The 12231-nt window shown below is 40.3% G+C and overlaps 1 protein-coding gene across 4 annotated transcripts in view; it reads right to left on the bottom strand.

Moving 5' to 3' along the window:
* BBS4 (Bardet-Biedl syndrome 4) overlaps positions 1–12231 on the bottom strand; it is a 43235-nt gene that overhangs the window by 22744 nt on the left and 8260 nt on the right. For 3 of the 4 annotated variants that reach the window (XM_075099809.1, XM_075099807.1, XM_075099812.1), the window contains exon 3: positions 728–807. In XM_075099809.1, the coding sequence (XP_074955910.1) occupies positions 728–807 (80 nt within the window). Of the gene's footprint in view, positions 1–727; positions 808–3065; positions 3144–12231 lie in introns of those variants that run through there. The other variant, XM_075099810.1, reaches the window with a different exon arrangement.

The raw sequence follows: 12231 nt of genomic DNA, 5'->3' as shown, positions 1-12231 counted from the left end.
CCAGGAGTTCTCCAGCAAAGAGAGACAAGTCCTGACCAACCTGGGTGTTTGAGAAACAAAAAAGTCTTTTCAGATCTTGTTTGCACATGAGAGAAACAGAAAGGCAACTCTTACTCCCCTCCTCCTGCCCACTGGTGCATCATTTTCCATAGCTCACGTTCATTTTATCAGGAAAACACACCATTTAATAATAGATTTGCCTTGCCATTTCCTTAGTCCACTTACTGTTATAATCCCAAACCAAACAATCACTTCCAAGTTACCCACCAAACCCAGCAGAAATTGAAAGGTGCAATGTACCATGCGTAAAATGAAAGAATTTTGTTCAAGGGTAACCAAGATCATTTTTTTTAGACTTGGTAGTAATGTTTTACTCAGCTGAAGCATTTTTCACAGTGTCTTTAAGTGCCGTTGAGAGACCTGCACTATGGAATTGGGTAATTATCAGTTTGGAAGACCCTATTCACTACTTGGAACAAGAGACGTTTGCAATTTTTTCCATTTTTCCACTTCCAAAGACATACTGGGCTCACAGATTGCTAAAGAACTGCATGCCTGAATCCTTAAGGTAGCCAATGATTTGAGAACATTAAAGTTCTTTTACCTGCATTTTCTCTTCCTCTTATTCCAAAAGGAAAGAGGGTGGTTTGAAAACTGGTATGAAAACTATACTTTCAAAATGTTAGTAAAATAATTCCCAATGCAGAGTCTCAAAAGCAACTCTTACCTTACACTCGTCATAGTCTCTGCGAACATACAGGAGATAGATCAGCCAATTTTTCCTCTCCAGGATTGGTAATTCCAGTGCTGTAAATGTAAAATATTAACAGAATACAGGAAATCAGACTGATCAGCAGAGAAACTGGGCACAGCACAGAGACATTCTGAACGACCCCATCTGCAAGCACAACTGATTCAAGAACTGCAATTGCACCGGGCAGTGCAATTAATCATTTGACCCGAAGCCTGGAGTGTGGACATACAAACAGTGTCCAGTTTCATTTTACTTTCCAAACTGATTGATAAAATGCATTGTGCAAGACAGACTCTAAATAAGGCCTCTTAGCAGAAAACCACCACCTCGAAAGACTTGAGTCATCTGCTCCTTCTGGTGCAGTTACTGGAACAAACACCTCCAAGCACCAACTACACAAACATTTTAATTCAACACCAGTGCTGGTCTGGTTAAATTGGTTCTTCCAAATCTGCAAGAAGCAGCTTGGGGAAAACAAGTTGGATTCACATTTTGGAACTAGGGCAGAAGAATCAAACATCTTTAAAATAAATTTCTGGGAGTGAAGGAGAAGGAAATGGGAGATACACACAAAAGGAGATTTTGCAGATCTTGCTGCTCTGAAGGTGTGAATAATTTAAAGAGGTCAAACTTAGTTCTTTGAAACTGGGAAGGGTCTATGAGACATCACAGCTCTGAGATACTGTGAAGCTACTGGCAGAAAAATGTATTTGATGCAGTGGAGGAGAAAGACTTGTGCTCTGGCATTTCAATCCTAAGAAGCTTGCAGCAGTAATTATGGCAAATCACGAAAGGATGTTGCTTAGTGATATTCACGTTGGGTTTAAAAGTTTAACACACTGCTGTGCATTTCATTAAGGCTTGAAATGTATTGCTTGTTACTCGTTTCTACAGTTCAGAAGCCGGTAGCTGAGAGGTAACCATAGCAACTGACAAAAGCTCCATGTTTGCAAGTCAATATTATGACAGAAGTGCAGAAGCAAAGCAAAGCAAGGACCAGCACAGCAGCCAGGGCAGCGGTGAGGGCAATACAGTACCAGGCCCCTTTCTCCCAGGGCCACGGAGCCCGGCACAGACCCATAGCACCAATGGAGATGCAGGCTCAGCTTCCAGCAACTCAAAGCAGAAGGTATTATTTGAAGCATTCCACAGTCCCCTCTGCCAGCCAGCGGCACGGGTCACAATCAGATGTAAGAAAGAAGAAGCTCTGCAGCTGGAAGGACTGAATCACATCAGGAGACATTATCAGTGCAAAGTGTTATTATCCTTTAGAAACGCTGAGTTTTAATCATGCGAGGACTGCACCTGCGGCTAGTAGCAAACACATCTCTCAAGCATACCGGCCTCTCCCCCACAATTCACACCAAGTCTAGTATCACTGAGAGCACTTAAAAACAACTAGAATTTCTTCTGCTGATGAAGTTGAAAAAAATTTTGTAAAGCCATTCTGGTTTTGTTGTTAGTTTTTTCCCTTAAGCTCCAGAATATCCAGCCAGATTTGTACTAGAGCTGAGATATAAGTTTGCACCCCAGCAATTTAAGGTCTAATACCTTATAAAGAAGGTTCAATTACCCTAAAAGCAAATAGAAAAATTGAAGTCCAAACGAAAAAGTAATCCAAACAAGCTAAGCCTAAGGAAATGCACAAATCAGGGATCCAAACATTCTCGAATTCTGCTTTACTGGGTGATATCTGGAACTTTTTAAGTAAAGCATTTTAATATGCATGTTTTCAGACCAGATTAATTGATTTCTGATGACTTCATGTTTTCCATTTGTCCTTCTTACAGTGAAACCATGAAGGGAAGAGTTAAGAGGATGCCTAAATAGATAAAAATTGACTGAAAAAACGCTGTTTCATAAACAGTCTGGAGGGCTGCTGTTCTGAAGCCAGCTGAGGGGTCACCTAATTCATTAACAAACTTGTAATGACTTCCCTGTGTAAATTATTACAGGTGCCATGGTTTGACATAACTTTCTTTTCTGAAAAAATCAGCATTTGGGGATGCTAGCAGTGCACTGCAGAAAGCGGCTGGACTTGCATGCTCTTCCTGCATAGTGTCTCCTGGCGCCCCTATCCGATACAAAATACTGACCCAGACACGTCTTGGGTACTTCATAGTTTCTTTTGCAAGCACAGATTTAAGAGCAGACATTATGAACTATATTTAACCATAAAGATTTCAATTACAGTCAAAATTAAAGTATACTTTGCCATTTCATGCCTACTAATACAGCTTAAGATTCCAAAAGTCTTCATCATTACATACAACAAAAACTGTTTTAAACAGAGATTAATCAGAAGACCTGCCAGACATACCCCACCTGGTCTCCTACGTGATACCACCTGTAACGGATGCCTTACAGGGAAGTTAAAAAGAAACAAAGAGCACCATAAATATTAAAACATACGAAAAAGCTAGCTGGCTGGGGTGTGTTGCCAGCTGAGATAGGAGAGACCAAATAACATTACAGTAGTGTTTTGGGCTAAGCTAAGAAGACAGTACATCAGCAGGCAGATGGAAGATCAGTTGTTTAATTCCTGAAGGAAAGAGCTTTTTCACACTTTTGAGACCAAAGGGACATCATACTCCACTCCCACGCTACAGAAATGCCTGCTGAGAACAGGGTTGGGAAGGAAGAAGCATTGAATGTCAGAGTGAGCGCTGAGCAGAGTATCAAGCCGCAAAAGAAAAGGGTAAAACAAGCACTGCCTGCTGTCTGGGTCAAAGACTGCAAAAACCCTGGGGACTTACCTAAAAGAGCTGGGCTGGAGAGAAAACCAAGAAATCAAAATGCACCATGAGACACAGAAGTGAACGGCATTCACATCTGCAGAGATAAAACAGTTTTGCTTCCTCCGGCGATAAACTGAGCTAAGGATAACTATGTGGAATTGGGAAAACACATGGAGTTTTTATGCTCCTAAAACTCATTTGGAAATAGCAACACACCTGACTGAGGAGACATTACTCTCCTTTTTTCTTTTCTTTTTCCCCAAGACGAGCAAATTGAAAAAAAAGACAAACAATTCTGATGTCTTTCGGAAAAAAAAATCAAGATTAATTCATAGATATAACAGAATCTTACATCTGAATACAAAATGAGCATAAAGGTTCATAGAAGAAAGTTGATAGACTCCCTGAATTTACTCCAGAAAGAAAATGGGAACAGTTTGACCCCTCCTCTGAAGATATCAAACGTAAACACACCATGAACCAAATCTGGTGTGGAACCCACAGAGGGCAGGAAGGACATAGAAATTGTGAGGAAATTAATAAATTTGACACAGGATAAAGTATGGCCCCCCAAAAAAAGGCTGTGGGAAGTAAAGGATTGTTACCAAGCTCTATACTCTATGCAGATGCAGAAAGAAGTAATGTAAATTATTGATACACCTCTCCAGAGCCACAACCTTCTTAATCTGCATTTCTGTTTTTCCATGAAAGCAGTGAGAAAGCTTCCCCCAGCCTGCTGATAAGTACTCCCCCAGTGCAAAGGGTCACTGCATTTTTCTGAAGAAAAGGGAAACACAAATTCCTGGCAATTTGGAACTCTAACTCCAGAGAAAGGGCATAAAACATTCTGTGCCTTCTGAAACGAACCGATTCAACCATTGCTGGTCCTAATATCCATGTATTTTTTCCAAGTTTAATAATTCCCTGCAAAATACCTAAAAAAGCCACACACAGATGATGTGTGTCACTCAGCCCTTCCTGCGTCAGCCTGAACAGCAATGTATGGCTGGATCCGGCCACGGGGGCTGCTATGAGGGGCAGAAGAAGAGAAAGAAGCACTGGCAGCACGCCTCAGCCTTCTCAAGTACAAGGATGAACAGGAGCAGTGGAGGCTCCATATGGCATATAATGGTTTGCAATCTCATGCTAATTAGAGCCGGGAACACACACTGCCACAACCGGTTGCTCAGAAGGTTTCTGCATGGGGAAAGGCCGACGAATTTGGCCTTGCCAGAAGAGCTGAGCACATTCATCAAGTCCCTCAGGCTGCATACATTGCAGTTTTCCACTTTTTTCAATAGATGGACCTTCAGAAGTTCCTCATATACAACTGCTGCAGATCACATGAAAACGCACTTTTCTTTGTCACCTTTTGCAGAGTCCTTGCAAACAATCCAGGCGCTGCAGGAATGCAGGGACTACAGGTTAGAAAATAGTAGTTTATACCATTCAAGCAGTAAGGAAAAAAAAAAAAAAGCCATTAGTTTCTGTAAATTGATCTGCTCAACGGCCAGTCCAAGAAAACACAATTATCCAAAAACTTGGTATCTACAGTGAAAAGGGTTTATAACTTGCATAATTCTCTTTTAGCCTCTCTTTTCTGGGATTACAAAAGACTAGTCTCATTAAGCAACTACCACAGGGAGCCAGGCAACAAATATATGATTAAATACCTCAGTCGAGAGACATGCCAGTTTCTTTGAAGTGTTTTGATTGAATTAGAAAGGGAATCTATCTGATCCCCCACTTTCTCGGTGGCCAGTGATTGATCGCACAACCCACTTCCAGCAATGTGATTTTTCTTTCTGACAATGCTCCTTTAAGGAAGCCACTGGAGTGGAAACCCCGACAGAATCAGAGTAAGATCATCAGGTTTGTATCTGTGCTGCGCTACCATCATTCTTCGCTTTATGCATCCTGCTATAGATTTTCTCAAAGGACTGGAAAAAAATTAATAAGAGTTATTCCCTTTTGTGTAAACCTCCCTAGGAAATTATTTTGTGCTTGCATCTTCATATTGGGTAATTATAGCTTAGATATGAACTATCAAACAGTGGGGTTTAGATTTAATAAAAGGGTTTTGAAATTGCTGTAAAGGGAGAGGAGGGGAAAAAACCCCCAGAAGGCTCCTATCAAATTTCATGGAGGAAACCATTGCTAAAGCACCAACCGTCCTCTTGAAGAAACTGCCAGATGCAAAAGACCATTTTTGTTGTGGGTATAGCCAGAGTAAGTGGACTTCAACAACTGTAGCCATCAGACAGCCTTTCAACCATCACCTTATTTTCTCCAGTGTGCAAACTGCCAGCTGCCTGGAGCATGTAAGCACCCTTTCTGTGAAAAGCAAAGATCAGCTATAGCTGTCTGAGGTGGAGAAGGAGCTCAAGTTCAGATTTTAGTCTCATCATACTAAAAAACCAGGTCAGAGCCCAGCAATTTCTCCATCCCAGCTTAGAGGAATGAGTCTGAGCCCCAGTTCACTCGCCTTACCTCCCACTTTGCAACCCAACCTGAGGTGAACCAAGCAGGAGCAACAAGAGCCTGGAGGAGATGCAAAGACTCATGAAGACACCAAGAAGAACCCGTTATCAGACCAAAATCCACAATAACCTAAACTACACATAACATACAGCACAAGGAGAGAGCAGAAAATCTTCAATAAAGTAATGAAAGTGGTGTTTTGGTTTGGTTTTTTTTTTTTAAATTCTGCAGTAGCCTCACAAGCCATTCCTGGCTCCATTGTGGTAGGTACCATGTACATGGGTAAGATTATCCAAAATGCCTAATTGGGATCCTGACTCAACTGTCCCATTCCAAATTCTAATGAAAAATAGCATGTTGTAAAGCAGCATTCAAGCACACAGGCATTTTCAAAATTAATAAACACAGAGGCAATGACTCAAGTCTATATTGTAACATTTTGCTATTAAGAGAGCTGCACCAAAGACGAATCTGGTAAAGCGCATCTTGCTCTGAAGACATCGAAGTGGAAAGCTTTGCAGCAGCAAAGCCACAAGGGAGCAAGGTTATAATCTCTCATCACTGGGCAAGGCTCGCTCTAACGCACAGAAGCAGGATTGATCTTTTCGATTTGAGATTCATTTTCCATTTTAAAGTAATTCTGATCATCAGCTTAACAGCAGGCTCACAACAGCATAAATACAATACATAAATACCCAGGTCCAAACCTGAGAGGCAACACACGAAAGTCTTTCAGGACCAACATCCACCCCATCTCTCAATTCCCAACTCAGCCTCCTGGAGACATTTGCTGACATTATTGCCAGGGTGACAATTAATCCCACTTGCAGAGCCTGGGGAAGGTTTACTGGCAGGCATAGCTGCAGTTACAGTCCAAAATGAAGCTTGGTGCTCTCACAATGATGTTAAATAAACATTGATAGGGAGGGAGAGGCTAGGATGAAACCAGCTGCACATATCTCCTTTTTGCCTTGAGCTTCACAAGCTGCCACTGTGACGAATTATACTACTGTTTGTATAACTGGTGACAGAGAGGTAATTAGTGTCTTCTAAACAAAAATAATATTAAAATAATATGACACAAACTCATATAGCTACTATAAGACAACGTACCACTGCCAGGGAATTTTACTTTCCAAAATAAGGTATGAATAATGGGTAGAAAGCATTTTTAAGCTCTAAAATAAAGATTTTTAGATTTATAAATAACAGACTGCCTTGACATCAGAGGATGATCCCACAAATTCCTAGCTAGGCTGGTGCACAGACGAATTTAACAGGAAATCCTCTTCCTTACTCAGAGACTCAAAGGATTTATTGAGACTGTAGCAATATAAATACATTATAGCTTTGAAAGAAAACTAATACAGGAACATTGGTATTCCTACATCCGCATCTATCCCTGAAGTTTGAAAACTGCATGAATGGAGACATAATGTATTCAAAACTCAGTAGTGATGAAAAATCACCACCCAGAAGAGGTTGTTTATGCTGTATTTCGCTCATCACATGTATGTATCTATGTGAGTATACACAGATGTATATATGTGAGAATATAGGTGTTTATGTACACAAATATCTGTAAAAAATTGATATAAACAACAGAAAAAAGGAAAGAACCCTTTGCTGTAGCCATTCTCTCTGTTTAATCCCTTTTCCTGTTTTTCCTTTTGCAAATTGCTGCCGGAACACTTTTAAATCAAACAATAAACCCCTATGGTTCCTCGTTATTTACAGTCAGCTGGGGTTAATAAAACTCATCATATACAATTCTGGTGCTAGCAAGAAAGCAATAATTCATAGCTGTGATCTTACTATCATGTATTAATAGCTTCACAATACGCAGAGAAAATTGGAAGGAGACTGAAAAACAGGAGCAGGTTTAAACCAAAAAGCAACATTTCTGACTCTACACCTCCCCCTGCAGGAAAATAAGCCAAAGCTATATAGAAGAGCTAAAAACTCTGTCTTAAAGCTGATTTATACACTAGGGCGAAGGGGAAAAAAAAAAAAAAAAGGACATTTTCTGTTGTTAGTTTACACTGCATAGATCTTAAAGAGTTGCTAGCTCTGACTTCAGTGGGTTTTCTGGTTTAAGGCATTTAAAGTTCTGAGTTACTCCAAATAAAAATGTTTTTATCTACAAGACAAATACCTACACTGATTAATCAGTATAAATGCCTTCTAGTATGTGCTGCTCAAATTTAACCTTAAGGTAAAGTGGGAAGATCTGTAAATAAATACTCGTGACCACTCCGACTTCCCAGCACCACAGCGAGGTTCCCAGTGGTAGAACCAGCCTGGTTACTGGGAACTCTCCATTAGCAGTACAAGGCTGGCAAGATACCACTCTGCAATCATGACTCCATTCGATGAGAGAGGGAGGAATTACACAGATTAGTGCAAATACATTAGCCTGATAATTACGACACAAAAAATTTGATTCAAGACTAATATTGCTTGATTCAAGCAAATAACATTGGGGTGAAACTTAGTAACAAGTGCATACTGTAAAAAGAAAACTGAAAAAGTATAATCTTTATTTGCTTAAAAAACGTCAGAACTGGAAGTCTGCACAAGCCAGTTTTGACCATCAGTGCTGACTGCTGTGCAGAGACATGCTCTGAACAGAAGAAAAACAAGGATCTGAAAGAGCTTTTGCTCTTTTTGCTTTTAAACACAAGCTAACCTAGAAAAAAAACAGGCCGATTTGCACAACAGTTCTCAAATCCCTGAGTATGCAGACTCTAGCTTGGACATATTCAAGGATCCAACCCCTGGCACAGCATCCCGACTGTTATCTTCTCCATTTGAACCATCTTTGCTGCTTGAAGCCTTGTGCTCAATATCCTGGTAGGCAAGAAGACCGAGCTCAGAGTATCTATTTGCCAACACTGCTCCTAAAGAAAGGAGGTAGAGTACACACACCATCACAGAGGGCTTCTGAATAAAATGGCTTTTAAATAGCACAGGAGGTCTGAGATACTAACTGGTGACTACTCGTTGTCTCCTCCCACACCAAAGCAGGGATGGAAGATATTTTCCCCGCAAACGAAGCAACAGTGGCTGCAGGCATTCCCAAAATAACCTGCATAACCAGCTTCTCATTAATTCCTGTATCAGGAGCACGGTAGCTTTAGGATTTCCAGTCTAATCCTTCCTTTGGCTTAAATTCTTATGTTTAGTCTTTTTCTGTCTACAGCGTGAGGTATTTTACATGGAAATTGAAACTAAAATCATTATAAGGCATTTGTAAGAAAAACCAAAATAAATTTACAACAGGGAGAGCACCACAATCCAGCCCTGACTGTCTTTGAAGCTTCCTGCTCATTAGGGAGTGGAAGAACCTCGAACCTGTCCTCATTTCATCCACTTCCAAAGAAGCCTATTATATTAGAAGAATATATATATATAAATAAATATTGAGGTTGATCTTGCAAATGGTTCAACATTTCCTACTTCAAGACCCTATTTTTCAAATGCTCAAACTTCTTCCAGACTTGTTGCCTCAGGATGAAGATTTCCACATTGAATGTCTGTCCGAGGATGAATATTTGCTTGTGCAGCCCTCACTCTCCCCTACTGCACAAATGTCTTAACGATACAGTCTTTAATTACATGAGCACATATACAATTACAGGAATGCACCAGTATTTTCACCAAGTGCCCTGCCTCCTTCTAATGATTATGAATATCAAAATGAATCAAGGTCAGACAGCAAATGAAACTGTTGAGAAATATGAATAGAACAGCAACTAAATCACAGGACTTCTGCAGCTTCTGTCAGCAGCTTAAAACATCCGCGGCAAAGGGGGCAGACCCTGGAAGAAGTGAATGAACAGTCTCTTTATTAAGATGCTGTAAAGCTGCTCATGACACAAGAAACCTCATTCCAATTTCTGTTACAAAGCTGGAAAAATCACCTAAGCAGGCTTCCTGAAGGCAGCCGCTACATCCCCAACCATTGGTTTTGGCTGTACAGCTCGGAAGACATGACAGCCGGTATCTCCCAGCCAGCGCTCGCTCCAGCAAGCAGGATGGACAGCAGCCGTGCTCTGGCCATGGGAATGTTGCAGTGTACATGCTTGGTAACTCTGAAAAATCAAGACCTCAAGCACTGGGGAACCCAAAATGTCTTACTGACAAGCACATATTGTCTCTTAAGAGACTTTAACGTATAATGCATGGTTTGAGTATGACACAGAAGAACGCTGCATTATCAGGGAATTGATCGATGGGATCTGATGCCTGAAGATAAACACAACTGGCTACGCACTGAATAATGGAGATATCTTCTATTGAAAAAGCTATTCCTTTTTAAGTGAGCCCCATCATTCCTGTGCAGCTAATTACGTTGGAGAGCTGGGCTAAAGCCAGTGTTTAATTATGCCACTAAAGACTCAAAGGCGCAAATTTAAGTTGCACAGACAACATTAATTCTGACATTCTTGAGTGGGATGCATCTCCTTCAACTTAAGTGTCTGAAAGTTATGACATCTGAGTTACATGCCTGGGGCTGTCTTGACGGTAAAGGAAAGGAATATGCACCCTTGGGGAGTGATTCATCACATCCCAAGATAAGTGGCTGGGAGAGGTCAGAGGAATGGCATCAGATGGACTTTCCACTAACTAAATATGGAGCACAGGTCATGCGCTGAGGCTTGTTCCATGTCAGAGAGACCTCAATTCAGAAAAATGAACCCCACCCTTCCTAAATTTCTTACTATTTTTACAAAATTAGTTTTAAATTCACAATAGGAGACGCCATTTTACCTGTAAGCAGCACGCCAACAGACAAGGATGAAGTTGAATGTTTTAAAATACAAAAGAAAATCGCCTAGCACCAAGGACTTTCAAACAAACTTCAAAAAATAAAGGTACCAATTTAAATGTGATCCTAAAGTAATATGTTGCAATTGTACAGTTAGGACCTCTAAAGCTGAGCTACTGTACTTCACCCTCCTCCTGATCCTAATTCAGTCTAATATATTTCTTAATTATCAAATTATCAGAAGACACTCAGCTTATACCTGCTTTCTGCAAGAGGTGACACTTTCATGGCACTTTTCATTGCTTAATTAAATTTGCAACGGGCTTAAGCAGATACAGATTTTCTTCTTCACAGAGAGGAAATGAAGTAGGTTGACAACTGCCAAAAGACATAAAGCTAGAACCGAAACTGTGATTCTTCTGATTTAAAAAATTAGCACTAAAATTTTACAGTGATACTAGTCTTCACAGAAAAACACACCTGCTCTGCTGTCTGCAAAGGATTCCCTATTCCTCTAATCACAATTGATAATGTACACACACAAGAGGGCAGAGCTGTGTTAGCACATTTAAACTTAAATACTCCCAGTTCTTTGCGGTGCAGGGATTACTGGGCTGGTATTTTGGGCAAAGGAAGATGAAGTGATATATACTATACAATTTAATTACCAAAAAATGATAATTCATTTTTTAATCTCACTATTCAAAACTAACAGCTGTATCAGATCCTGAACAAAATACACACAGCACTACTATCCACTTACCGGAGAGAGATGAAAATATCAAATTCTCTTGTGTAAAACAATGATGTAATTACCAACTAATGTATGTTATTTAGAAACCATTTTCTTCCCACAAGGTTGTAAGTTCAAATGGGCTAAAACATCAGGCTCGCAGACGGCCAAATGGAAACAAATGGGTATGTACAGATGCAGGAACTGCATTTGCTCACCCCAACCACAACATTTCCACTTTTTTTTTTGACACAGTTAAAGGTATTAATTAATTTAACTCAAGGGGGTTATTTTTTATCTGGATTTCTCAGGCAGCTTCACTGTTACAAGTTCAAAGGCAGCTTTGAAGCTTGCTCAAAGAATGGATTTATATTGATTTAAAGAAATGTATCAGGAATTCAGAAATTATCAGCTCTGAAAGTGCACAGAATCAACTCCTCGGTGTACTGAAAAGTTCCTGCTCTTCAGAGTTCTCGAGCCATTAAAATACTTGCAAGATCCCTTAAAATAACTGCAGGAGTAGGAAGGATCCCCATCAATTCATCTGTGCAAGTACGAGCCACCCGGAGAGAGAGCAAGATGAATTTTCGCAGGACAGATGATCAGTGTAAACCACTTATCTACTTCTGTATAATCTGAAAGTTATTTGTTATCTAACAGTCCCATTTTGAGATTGCTTATTGCCATGAGCACTTCCCAGCCAAAGTCAATACCAGATAAAGTGAGCTTTACTGCCCATCAAATCAGCACGTGC

Source organism: Phalacrocorax aristotelis, chromosome 7, assembly GCF_949628215.1.
Source record: "Phalacrocorax aristotelis chromosome 7, bGulAri2.1, whole genome shotgun sequence".
In the NCBI taxonomy this organism is placed as follows: domain Eukaryota; kingdom Metazoa; phylum Chordata; class Aves; order Suliformes; family Phalacrocoracidae; genus Phalacrocorax; species Phalacrocorax aristotelis.
Note: the sequence above shows the minus strand (reverse complement) of the source record. Positions and strands in the feature narration are given on the sequence as shown.